Source organism: Dipodomys spectabilis, unplaced genomic scaffold (assembly GCF_019054845.1).
Source record: "Dipodomys spectabilis isolate Male_0828 unplaced genomic scaffold, ASM1905484v1 ptg000360l, whole genome shotgun sequence".
In the NCBI taxonomy this organism is placed as follows: Eukaryota; Metazoa; Chordata; class Mammalia; order Rodentia; family Heteromyidae; genus Dipodomys; species Dipodomys spectabilis.
The window spans coordinates 2,714,806-2,726,971 of NW_024871037.1; the positions used below are offsets into that span (position 1 = coordinate 2,714,806).

The 12,166-nt window shown below is 53.8% G+C and overlaps 1 protein-coding gene across 2 annotated transcripts in view; it reads left to right on the top strand.

Moving 5' to 3' along the window:
- Sema3f (semaphorin 3F) overlaps positions 1-11,666 on the top strand; it is a 29,857-nt gene extending 18,191 nt beyond the window's left edge. The window contains exons 3-19 of one of the 2 annotated variants that reach the window (XM_042666052.1): positions 756-916; positions 1,056-1,118; positions 1,228-1,347; positions 2,140-2,232; positions 4,415-4,508; positions 5,002-5,121; positions 5,614-5,753; positions 5,897-6,011; positions 6,163-6,232; positions 6,405-6,549; positions 7,614-7,836; positions 8,387-8,475; positions 8,600-8,641; positions 8,800-8,957; positions 9,167-9,234; positions 9,472-9,605; positions 10,276-11,666. In XM_042666052.1, the coding sequence (XP_042521986.1) occupies positions 756-916; positions 1,056-1,118; positions 1,228-1,347; positions 2,140-2,232; positions 4,415-4,508; positions 5,002-5,121; positions 5,614-5,753; positions 5,897-6,011; positions 6,163-6,232; positions 6,405-6,549; positions 7,614-7,836; positions 8,387-8,475; positions 8,600-8,641; positions 8,800-8,957; positions 9,167-9,234; positions 9,472-9,605; positions 10,276-10,686 (2,246 nt within the window). In that variant the 3' untranslated portion in view covers positions 10,687-11,666. The remainder of the gene's footprint in view (positions 1-755; positions 917-1,055; positions 1,119-1,227; positions 1,348-2,139; positions 2,233-4,414; positions 4,509-5,001; positions 5,122-5,613; positions 5,754-5,896; positions 6,012-6,162; positions 6,233-6,404; positions 6,550-7,613; positions 7,837-8,386; positions 8,476-8,599; positions 8,642-8,799; positions 8,958-9,166; positions 9,235-9,471; positions 9,606-10,275) is intronic. The other variant, XM_042666053.1, reaches the window with a different exon arrangement.
- The last annotated feature ends 500 nt before the right edge of the window (positions 11,667-12,166 follow it).

Genomic DNA, 12,166 nt, shown 5'->3' on the forward strand with positions numbered 1-12,166 from the left:
ACCCCTGCACCCCACCTTCTTCAAGCCTGTTAGTGACCAGAGAAGACACTAAGAAAGTCCTAGAAGAGGAAGTTGGAAGTTTAAGACAACTTCTCTGTCAAAGGGCTGAGGGCATGGGTCAAATGGTAGAGCTCCTACCTAGCAAGCACAAGGCCCTTAGTTCAATCCCAGTATTGTCCCCCATCCCCCCACCAAAAAATCTAGGTGTCTATGTGCTCATTTTGGCAGTACTTAAACTAATACTGAATGTGCTGGTGGCTCCTGCCTGTGATTCCAGCTGCTCAGGAGGCTGAGATCTGAGCATGGTTGTTCGAAGCCAGTCCAGGCAGAAAAGTCCATAAGACTCTTATCTCCAGTTAACCCCCAGAAAACTGGAAGTAGAGCCATGACTCAAAGTGGTAGAGTGCTAGCCTTGTATGAAAAAGCTGAGTTCAAGGCTCAGTACCTGCACTTAAAAAAAAAAAAAAGAGGGCTAGGAAGGTGGCTTAGTGGTAGAGCGCTTGCCTTGCATGCATGAGGCCCTGGGTTTGATTCCTCAGCACCACATAAGCAAAAAGAAAAAAGACGGAAGTGGCACTGTGACTCAAGTGGTAGAGCGCTAGCCTTGAGCTGAAGAGCTGAGGGACAGTGCCCAGGCCTCTGGAGAGTTCAGGTCCCACGACTGGACCCAAAAAAGAAAGAAAAAAAAAAAGAATAGAGTATATGTTGTTGATGGCCTTGAGGGTTTTAACTGGTACCCTACCCTTCACCCACAGAGCTTAAGGCCACAGGAACTGCCCACTTCTTCAACTTCCTGCTCAACACCACTGACTACCGAATCTTGCTCAAGGATGAGGACCATGACCGCATGTACGTGGGCAGCAAGGACTATGTGCTATCCCTGGACCTACATGACATCAACCGCGAGCCCCTCATTGTAAGGGCTGGTTCAGAAGAGGGTCAAGGAGGACGGGGGGGTGGGGCCGGTGGCGGGGGGCAGGAGAGGGGTCGTGGAGCCCCAGGGCCCAGGTGTCCTGACTAAGCAGGCTGCATCTTCTAACCTTCCTCTCTGGCAGATCCACTGGGCAGCCTCTCCACAGCGCATTGAGGAGTGTGTGTTGTCAGGCAAAGATGGCAATGTGAGTATCAGTGAGGCCCACAGGTGGGAGTCGGAGCAAGTGGACTCTCAGAGAGAATGGAACCAGGCAGGTATCTGGGCAATGTATTCAGCTTGCTCTCTGGCCACAGGGTGAGTGTGGGAATTTCGTCAGACTCATCCAACCCTGGAACCGAACACACCTGTATGTGTGCGGGACAGGCGCCTACAATCCCATGTGCACCTACGTGAACCGTGGCCGGCGTGCACAGGTAAGCCCTGGCCCACTCTGGCCCTGTGCTGTCTCCACGGGTGACTGCATTTCAGGGTCCTGATGGGAGGAAAGGCTTGAGCCCCTCGGCCTGGCCACTTCCAAGCCCTGTGACCTTGGGTGAGTGACCTTATGGAACTCTCTGACCCTCAGTGTCTTCATCGGAAGACAGGACTAACCACTGCCTTTCTCACAGGTTGGTGTGAGGAGGAGGAGGAGGCAGTGAGCTAATGCTCCCAAGCCCTTAGCACTGTGCCTGGCACATAGCAAGCACTCACGGCACACGTGGCAGCAAGTCTCTGGGCTATGCCTATGGAGGTGTGCCCCTGAGACCAAATCAGAGGGCCTGGCTGGGGCCTTTCACGAAGCTGGATACCTGGGTCAGCTTCTGCCTGGAAAACGACTTTCTTCCCTTGGGTCCAGGGGTTGGGGGGGGGGAGCTTTCCTTCCCCCCACTCCCTGTCCCCACCCCACCTGAGATCTGCTCCACCCTGCCTGCTTCTGCTCTTTTCCATTTCCATGTGGGCACATGTGTGTGAGCCGGTGTGACCCCCTAGGGCATGTGTGAGAACGACTGGACCTAAGGGGCACGCGCGCGTGTGTGTGCAGGCGTGTGCCAAGCCTGTGTGTGTGTGTGTATGTGTGTGCACATCCATGTGCATCTACATACTCTGGGGCCCATGTGTTCACGTGTGTTCCTGGCCTGTTGTTGTATGAAAGGCTGGCAGCCCGAGCCCGCTCCCCCCAGCCCCTACCACCCCCAAGCTCTAACCTCTGTTCCTGGTCTTCTCAGGCCCCGTCATGGACCCAGACGCAGGTGGTCAAAGGCCGCGGCAGCAGAGCCACAGATGGTGCCATTCGCCCAACGGCCACAGCCCCACGCCAGGTGGGCCTCTTCCCTCCAGGCCTTTGCCAGGCAGCAGAGCCTCTGGACTCAGTTTACCCCCAAGGCCTGCTACTTTGCTAGGCCAGCCTCCCCAGGGACTTTTCCCCTCCCTTGTACTCCTCCCACCCCATTCCCACCCCTTCCCCTGCAGTGCCCTCAGGCTCTGAAGGCAGCTCCAGCTGGACTCTTGTCAGCCTCAATGTGACCCCTGCGGGCGAGAAATCATGAAGCCACCAGGTGGGGAAGACAGGAGCCCCTGAGGACCACTGTGCCTCAGCCCTGAGAACACATGTGTGGGGACATGGCGGCATCCACACACACCAACACACACTTGGGCACAACGTCCCCAGCACCCAGAATGGGTCTGACACATGGCTCCTAGATATCTGTGCTCTCACCTTCTGGGGAGGTGGGGGGGGTGTCATTCATGCAGTGGACAGAGGTGCCCTACACACTCACGTATGGGGGTTCTCTTCTGGGACGATGTCTGTCTACTTGTCAGGACCCAGACCGGGATGTGGACTGGGCCAGCTGGGGCTGGGAAGGGGCGGGCAGGGGAACAGGGGCTGCCGGTGAATGACGTGTGTGTGTGTGTGTGTGTGTGTGTGTGTGTGTGTGTGTGTGTGTGTGTGTGTGTGTGTGTGTGTGTGTGTGTGTGTAGCAGCTGAAAGGGGGGTCATTTAGATTCTGTGTGGCTGTCTCTAGGCTGTGAGCAGTGAGTCTAGGTGTTGCTGTGATGTGGATCCAGGTGTATGTGCAGGAAGTCACGTGTGTAGCGTGTAACTGGAAGCAGGCCTCTGTGCACCTTCCCATTACCATCCTGCTACCTGCTGCCACCTCCTCCTCTGTGCCTCTCTCCTCTCCCCTATGCCCTCCCTTCTCCCCACCTTTCCTGCCAGGCCCGTGAGTTCATCCTACCCCCAGTGCTTTGACCAGCCTTCCCTCCTAGCATCTTCTAGACTGGGCTGGGAGGCGCAGGGGGGCTTTGTGGATTCTGTAGTCTGGATTCCCCAACTCCCGGCTCCCTGGGGAGACGTGGAAGGGCAGGGAAGTCCATGGCCCATTGGTCCATCTAAGGACTGCAGGTAGGGCATAAAGCGTGGGGACATAGCAATCTCAAAGTGCTCTGGCTTGGTCAAACTTGATGGCAAGACAGGACTGAGCCTATAGGACTAGACCTATGCTTTGTGCCAGGTTTCCTGGCTTGGTATGGACCCTCTGTCCCAACAGGCAGCCACAGAGCTGGATTTCTTCTTTTTTTTTTTCTTTTTTCTTTTGTCAGTTTCGGGGCTTGAACTCAGGGCCTGGGCTCTATCCCTGAGCTCTTTTGCTCAAGGTTAGTGCTCTACTACAAGCTACAGATCCACTTCTGGATTTCTTGCTTTGAACTGTGATTTCAGCTCTCAGCCTCTTGAGTAGCTAGGATTACAGGCATGAGCCTCCAGTGCCCGGTTGCAGAGTTGGATTTCTATGGCTCAGGGAGACCTTGATCATTGTCTTCCTGCACCAGTTTGGCATAAAGGAACTTTAGTCCCCTATAAGCCTGTCCTGGCCTTGGAGAACAAATACCTCTAAAACTTGATTCCTAGGTCTTGCCTAACTCTTTTTTTTTTTTTTTGGCCAGTTTTGGGGCTTGAACTCAAGGCCTGGGTGCTGTCCTCGAGCCTCTTTGTGCTCAAGGCTAACACTCTACCTCTTGAGCCACAGCACCACTTCTAGGGTTTTTGTTTTGTTTTGTTTTGTCGGTTATAGGGCTTGAACTCTGGGCCTGGGCTCTGTCCCTCAGCTCTTCAGCTCAAGGCAAGCCACTCTACCACTTGAACCATAGCGCCACTTCCTGCTTTCTGGTGGTTTATTGGAGATAAGACTTATTTCACAGATTTTCGTGCCTAGACTGGCTTTGAACCACTATGCTCAGATCTCAGCCTCCTGAGTAGCTAGGATTACAGGCATGAGTCACAAGGACCCAGCTTGCCTAAGTCTTGAGACTTGGAAACCTTCCCTTGTAACCACAGCATGGTCCTGACCTGGGAGAGGTGGCTAGGGAGAATTCAAGTCTAAGAACCACGAGGAGAACAGGGTTGGACTCAGGGTATCCTGGGAACTTTCTTACCTTGGAAAACTTAACTCTTCATGGCTGTGGGACTGGCCTGGGTGTGCTGAGCCTCCATCTGCCCTGCAGGATTACATCTTCTACCTGGAGCCTGAGAGACTCGAGTCAGGGAAGGGCAAGTGTCCATACGACCCCAAGCTGGACACAGCCTCCGCCCTTATCAGTGAGTGCTCCTCATCCTGGTTCTACAGTCTGAGTGTGATCTCTGCTACTAGGGGCACCAACACTTAGTTCAAGCCAGAGACTGACCAGTATCCGTTTAGGCCCCAATGGGATCCTTCCTACCTGGCAGGGAGTTGGTGGAGGGTGGTTAGACCAGACCCCAGTGTGAGTTAAGGGACAGAAACTAGGTCACATGAACACCATCCAGTCCCTCTGGAAGAGCCCATCCAAGGGGCTTGAGATCAGGTGAGGCAAGACTATTTACATCAGAGGACTTGGCTGTTGTTGCTAATCAGAGTTCATTGCCAGTATTCCTTCCTCCCAAAGCCACTTAGTAAACCTTTACTAGCACTCAACAGGAGATGTGGTCATGCCCTGGGAGGCCTGTGGAGGAGCCAGGATCCTGGCTCTTGGAGGGAACAGGGGTATCAATGGAGCTATGCCCTGGGTCCCAGCAAAGGGCAGTCTCTGAGTGACCACTGGCCCACCCACAGATGAGGAGCTCTATGCTGGTGTATACATCGATTTTATGGGCACTGATGCGGCCATCTTCCGCACACTTGGAAAGCAGACAGCCATGCGCACAGACCAGTACAACTCCCGGTGGCTGAACGGTAAGTGCAACCCATGAAACCTGAGGATGGTGTGTCTGGGAGGAAACAAGGAGTTCCTGTAGAAACGTGCATGGAGTTAGGTGCCAGTGGCTCACACCTGTAATCCTAGCTACTCAAGAAGCTGAGAACTGTGGATCACAGTTTGAGCCCAGCCCAGGCAGGAAAGTCCATAAGACTTAATCTCCAGAAAGCTGGAAGTAAAGATGTGGCTCAAGTGATAGAGCTTCAGCTTTAAGCACCCTCCCCAAAATATATATATATATTAATAAAAATAAGGAGCTAAGGGGCAGCACTCTGGCCCTGAGTTCAAGCTCCAGGACAAGACACACAAAGGCACACATAGAGCTTTGAGCTAATGATTAGCTAGGATGGGTAGTTTTTCTATCTGGAGAAAAGTAGGTGGTGGTCTTGTAGCTGGCCAGGGATTCTGCTGGGGTAAAGGGTATGCTCAGGGGATGGGGCTCCCAAAGCTGACTCCATGTCCTCCTGCAGACCCTTCATTCATCCATGCTGAGCTCATCCCTGACAGTGCAGAGCGCAATGATGACAAACTCTACTTCTTCTTCCGTGAGCGGTCGGCAGAAGCTACCCAGAGCCCTGCTGTGTATGCCCGCATCGGGCGCATCTGCCTGGTATGCGTGCATCTGGGGCAGGGGGAGGGAGGGAGGACCCTCTCCAGGCCCTGTCCTGGCTTTGTCAGCCCTGCTCCAAGTAGGGTGTTGAGAGTGAGTGAGCTGTCTGATCCAGCCTCCTGTCTGCGCCCCACTTCTTGCAGAATGATGATGGTGGTCACTGCTGCCTGGTCAACAAATGGAGCACATTCCTGAAGGCTCGGCTTGTCTGCTCCGTGCCAGGCGAGGATGGCATTGAGACTCACTTCGATGAGCTCCGTGAGTGCCCAGTAGACTGAAAGCCGGAGGGATGGAAGCTACAAGAAGGATCAAACTGACTCTGCCTTGCCCCTGAGTCGGGGAATGGTCAGGGCCCCTTGTAGCTCCTTACTTAAGGCATTCTCCCAGCACTCTTTTCTTCTGTCCCCAGAGGATGTGTTTGTCCAGCAGACCCAGGATGTGAGGAACCCGGTCATTTATGCTGTCTTTACCTCCTCAGGGTGAGGCTGGGGTTGGGGCCAGCAGTGGCAGGGTGGGGCCAGGTTTGGGGAATTTTGATTGGTGAAAGACAACAGCCTGGTGCTTGAGCCATGGGGTGGGACAGACAGAGGGGGGGGGGGCTGTGAGCCTGGCATCTGCCCCGCCTTCAGCGGCAGCCTGCCTTGCATGCAGCTCTGTGTTCCGCGGGTCTGCTGTGTGTGTCTACTCCATGGCCGACATTCGCATGGTCTTCAATGGGCCCTTTGCCCACAAGGAAGGCCCCAACTACCAGTGGATGCCCTTCTCAGGAAAGATGCCCTACCCCAGGCCTGGCACAGTAAGTACCGACTCTCCTCCTACCTTTCCTTCTCCTCTGCTTCTAAGAGGCCTACTTGGATCAGGCCCTCATCAGACATGGGCCCCACTGTCATGGAGTTCATATCCAGAAATAGAAGTAGACCATAACATACTTAAAAAAAAAAAAAAAGTGAGCCCAGGTGCCGGTGGCTCACATCTGTCATCCTCGCTACTCAGGAGGCTGAGATCTGAGGCTCACGGTTCAAAGCCAGCCCAGGCAGGAAAGTCCATGAGACTCTTATCTCCAGTGAACCACCAGAAAACCAGAAGTGGTGCTGTGGCTCAAGTGATAGCGTGCTTGCCTTGACTAAAGAGCTGAGCCCATGCCCAGATTTTAAGCCCCACAATGGACAGAAAAAACAAAAACAAAAAAAAAAAACCAAGGTGCTAGTGGCTTATGCTTATAGTCACAGCTACTCAGGAGGCTGATGATTCTGGCCCAAGGAAAGTTCATGACTCTTATCTCCAGTTAACCACCACAAAACCATAAGTGGAGCTGTGGCTCAAAGTGGTAAAGTGGTAGAGTGTTATTCTTTTCTTTTTATTCTTTTTTTGCCGGTTGTGGAGCCTGGACTCTGGGCCTGGGTGCTGTCCCTCAGCTTTTCAGCTCAAGCCTAGTAAGAGTGTTATTCTTGAACAGAAAAGCTCAAGAACAGCTCCTAAGCTCTGAGTTCAAGCCCTACAACTGACTTTAAAAAAAAAAAAAGCCATCATTCACACACAGACCGTAAAGGAATTCAATCAGCCAGGAACCTGAAATGTAGATCCATGCAGGTGGTATGGCAGACTGCTTCTTGGAGGACCCTCTAGGGTGCTGTTTGAGAGCTAAAGTTTTCAGGGAAGAGTCTTCAAGGCAAAAGCTGGAGACAGACTTGAAATCAGCTTGGCTGGCTAGAGTGGACCAGGAGGTAGGGAATGAGTAGGACCAGTCCAGGTACAACAGTGAGAAAAGGTGGAAATTGTGGAGGTCTCATCTGACCTAATGATTGGTCCATGTGCCCCATCTGGTCAACCTGGGACCGAAAGCTCATTGTTTGCCTACAGTGCCCTGGCGGGACCTTCACACCATCCATGAAGTCCACCAAGGATTATCCTGACGAAGTGATTAACTTCATGCGCAGCCACCCGCTTATGTACCAGGCCGTGTACCCACTGCAGCGGCGACCCTTGGTGGTCCGCACAGGTGCTCCCTACCGTCTCACCACTGTCGCTGTGGACCAGGTGGATGCAGCTGATGGGCGCTATGAGGTGCTTTTCCTGGGCACAGGTACCCACTGCCGCTCCCGGAACCCTCCTACACTGGACCCATTGGGTATGGCAGGGGGTGTGGGGGAGATGGCTGATCCTGGAGATGAAACCCAGCCCTGCTAGGAGTTGTTACAGGTCTGTCATCCTCATCTTTGCTGGGATGGCATCTCCATTCCCACCACCCCGAGGGACTTTTCGTCTGGCAGGAAAATTAGAGACAGGTGGCAGGCACCTAGGACACATGGGTCCACATCCTGACACATGCTGGCATGTGTGTGTGTCTATACTGAAATCCACCCGCCTCCGAGCAGCTCCCAGCACAGCAATGCTCTCAGTGTCCTGATCTCCTCAGAGCCCCAAGTAAAATCTTCTGGAGCAGATCCTGTCCTTTGTCTTGGACCAGTCCCTGTGACGTCTTCCTCTCATCTTGTGGGAACCCTTCAGTCTTTACCTAGAACTCCTGCTCCAGTGCCCTAGGGGAGTTGAGGCCCTGGTGGGGGAAGGGGCTGAGGCTTTGCCCCTTCCCCAGCATCCTCAGCCCCACTGAGGTCCTGCCTGGCCCGTTCCAGACCGCGGGACAGTACAGAAGGTCATCGTGTTGCCCAAGGATGACCAGGAGGTAGAAGAACTCATGTTGGAGGAGGTGGAGGTCTTCAAGGTAGGTCCAATGCCACCTGATCCTACCATCCTCCCTTAGTCCCTCCCTAATCTTAGCTTCTATTCTAAAGTCAGAGCAGAGAGGGGCTCCCCATGGTTCCATAACCATTCCTGTCTTTTCCTAGGAGCCAGCACCCATTAAAACCATGAGCATCTCTTCCAAGAGGGTGAGTCTGGCAGTGTGGGCTCGGGGGATAAGAATGGAGCCTGCGTCCCCTTGGGGGCACTGAGACATAGAACAAGGAAGAAGACCCCCAGCCCAACTGGCTGCTGATGGGGTCTGTCTCTGGGGAGGAAACTGACAAGTTCCTGACCCTGCTCTCAGCAACAACTGTACGTGGCCTCAGCCGTGGGAGTCACACACCTGAGCCTGCACCGCTGCCAGGCCTACGGCGCTGCCTGTGCCGACTGCTGCCTCGCCCGGGACCCGTACTGTGCCTGGGATGGCCAGGCCTGCTCCCGGTACACTGCATCCTCCAAGAGGTGTGGCTCCCCAGTACCTTGGGTTGGTGTGTGTGTGTGGGGGGGGGGGTTCCATCTCAGTCCTAAGGGTTTGGAGGTGGCTATCATTATTCAGGTGGGGTTGGTTATAGGTAAGCCATTACTCTCCTGGGAAAATAGGGCCTTGGGGGTCAGGGAATGAAGGAGGCAAGCTCTCTGGGAGCACTGCATGAGGAGCTCTTCTCACTCAGGCGGAGCCGCCGACAGGATATCCGACACGGGAACCCCATCAGGCAATGCCGTGGGTTTAACTCCAATGGTAAGTGAGAGTGCTCATAGGCCCCCCCCCCACAATGTAAAGATTCACAGATGGTTTCTATAGGGACTGGAGAGGGGTGATGATACACCTGGGATTGGGGCCTAGGATGTCCCTGGTCCCTGGTCACTCCCTCAGGCTGGTCGATGCCCAGATGGTACCCCATCTGCCTTCGTGATAGCATCCAATAGGCTAGCCAGGGACAGTGCCGCTTCTACTCAGGACTTTCTTGATCCACAGCCAACAAGAATGCCGTGGAGTCTGTGCAGTATGGCGTGGCGGGCAGTGCTGCCTTCCTTGAGTGCCAGCCCCGCTCACCTCAAGCTACAGTGAAGTGGCTGTTCCAGCGAGATCCCAGCGACCGTCGCCGCGAGGTGAGTTCGAGTCCCCAATAGCGCCGTGGATAATGGGAAATTTCTGTGTGGGTAAATTGTAGTCCAGTTGCTAATCTGGGGCAGCCCTTGGTCCATGAAACCCCTTCGAAGCTCCCAAACCTACGTGGAAATCATTTGAGTGACAAGAATTCTATAGACATTCCATGGGACAGGCATCATTTACGTGGAACCATTATAGGTATGTCTCATTTCATGAGAATTCCATATTTATACCTCCTTGTATGGAATGTTATGTGGATGAGCGCCAGTATATAGAAATGATGTGGGTAGCATTTATTCTGTAGGGGGGAGGGAAGCAACTTGCAGGTGTCCCTCCTTACGTGGAAATTCTATGTGGGTGCCACAATTGGGTATTCTCATTAAATGACAATTCTATATGCGTGTGCTCCAAAATTCATTCGTTGTGCAGAACCCCACACCCGCCCCCCTCCTAAGACCATCCTTCCTGAAGTAGAAACGTGTGAATACCTTATTCAATTACCTCTCCTTAGGAGGAACCATCCTGGAGATTTTTTCCTTGGTATATGGAAATCTCCTGTAGGAGTCCCTACTTGGAATGGCCACAAAAGGTGGTCTTACCTGGAAGCTGGCTAGGGCAGCAGGGGGGTGACACAGCCCCTGAGCCCCGCCCCCACCCCTGCCCCTGCAGATCCGTGCAGAGGACCGCTTCCTGCGCACAGAGCAGGGCTTATTGCTTCGTGCCCTGCAGCTCGGTGATCGCGGCCTCTACTCCTGTACGGCCACTGAGAACAACTTCAAGCACGTCGTCACGCGAGTGCAGCTGCACGTACTGGGTCGTGAGGCCGTCCATGCTGCCCTCTTTCCCCCTCTGGCTGTGAGCGTCCCTCCACCCCCTGGCGCATTCCCCTCCACACCTCCTTATCAGGAGCTGGCCCAGCTGCTAGCCCAGCCAGAAGTGGGCCTTATCCATCAGTACTGCCAAGGTTACTGGCGTCATGTGCCCCCTAGCCCCAGGGAGGCTCCTGGGGCACCTAGACCTCCTGAACTCCAGGACCAGAAAAAACCTCGGAATCGACGGCATCACCCTCCAGACACATGAGGCCAACTACCTGAGCCCTGCATTGGGCCAGCCTAGCCCTCATCCCTTTTAATATAAAAGATATATATATATATAAATATAAATATAAAAAATCTATATTCTATACATACCCTGCCCCTGCAAAGACAGTATTTATTGGTGGGTTGTATATAGCCTGCCTCCGTGGCAGCATCATCCAGAACTTCAGACCCATTGTTGGTCAAAGACGGCAAAGAACTGAGCCCACCCAATCAGGCCCAGCAAGTTGGCAGAGGCCAAGCCAGGACCCCACCCACTGCAAGTCCTCAGACTCTGCCGGAAGTCTGCATGCTCAACCGCCATTGCCGAGATCTACAGAGCACAAGGAGGTTGTGAGCCCCCTACTTCCGGGGGGCACAAACCACACACCTTGGCTGATGCGTGTTGCTTGCTGTGCTTGGCTTAGGCACAGATAACCAGGACTGCTTGGGAGTCTGGGGATAGGGGCTCAGGGTATCCAGAGAAGGGAAGAAGGGGGGCTGTCAGAGGATGCTGAGCCCTGCCTGGGTTGAGGCCTCAGTCAAGGCCAGTCCTTCCCAGGTATTTATTCTCTATTTATTGGAGACAGGAGGAGAGGAATCCTGCCCGAGCGGGGCAGGGCCTTCAGCTCCTTGTCCCCTGCCTCACTCTACCTCCTTAGCTTTCCTGTGCCACTTTAACTCAGTGACTGGGAGAACAGCAGTGGGGGGAGCCACATGCAGGCAGGGCTGAAGGGAGCCCTCAGTTCTGAGGGGAGACAAGCCATGGCGGAGGCCTGGGCCTGCAGGCTCCTCTTCCCCCATGCACCCCCCCCCGCCCCTGCCCTGCCGAGCTCTCTTCTACCCACCACTTCCAGTGATGGGCACAAATAGTTCTGGAAGCAGTTGGGTAGATGGGTGGGGGCTCCTGGCAGCCCTCTGCTGCCCAGGCCACAGGTGTCCTTGGGTTCCATCTTGCTAATAAACACTGGCTCTGGGACTAGACTTTGGTTTCTCTCCTTGGTGATGGTGGAGGGGGGAGGGGGTTAGGCCCACATTTAGTGGGCAAGGGGGCACTGGGAGGGGATGGAATGGCCCCACTTAGATAGTATGGAGAAACGTGGTGACACAAGCTTGTAATCTGCAACAGTTACGAGTCTGAGGTAGGAGAATGATGAGTTCAAGGCCAGCCAGGGCTGTATATTGAGACCCTGCCTCAAAATAATCTAGCCAGGCACTGGTGGCTCACATCTATAATCCTAGTTAGCAGACTGAGATCTGAAGATTGTGGTTTGAAGCCAGCCCAGGCAGACATAAATCCAAGAGACTTACCTCCAATTAGCCAGCAAAGTATTTGGAACTAGAGGTGCATCTTAAGTGGTAGAATGCCAGCTATGAGTGGAAAATGTCAAGTGAAACCATAAAGCCTGCAATTTAAAGTCCTAGTATGGGTTCACACACACATACACACAACCAAATAAATGCAAACAACAATAAACAGTATA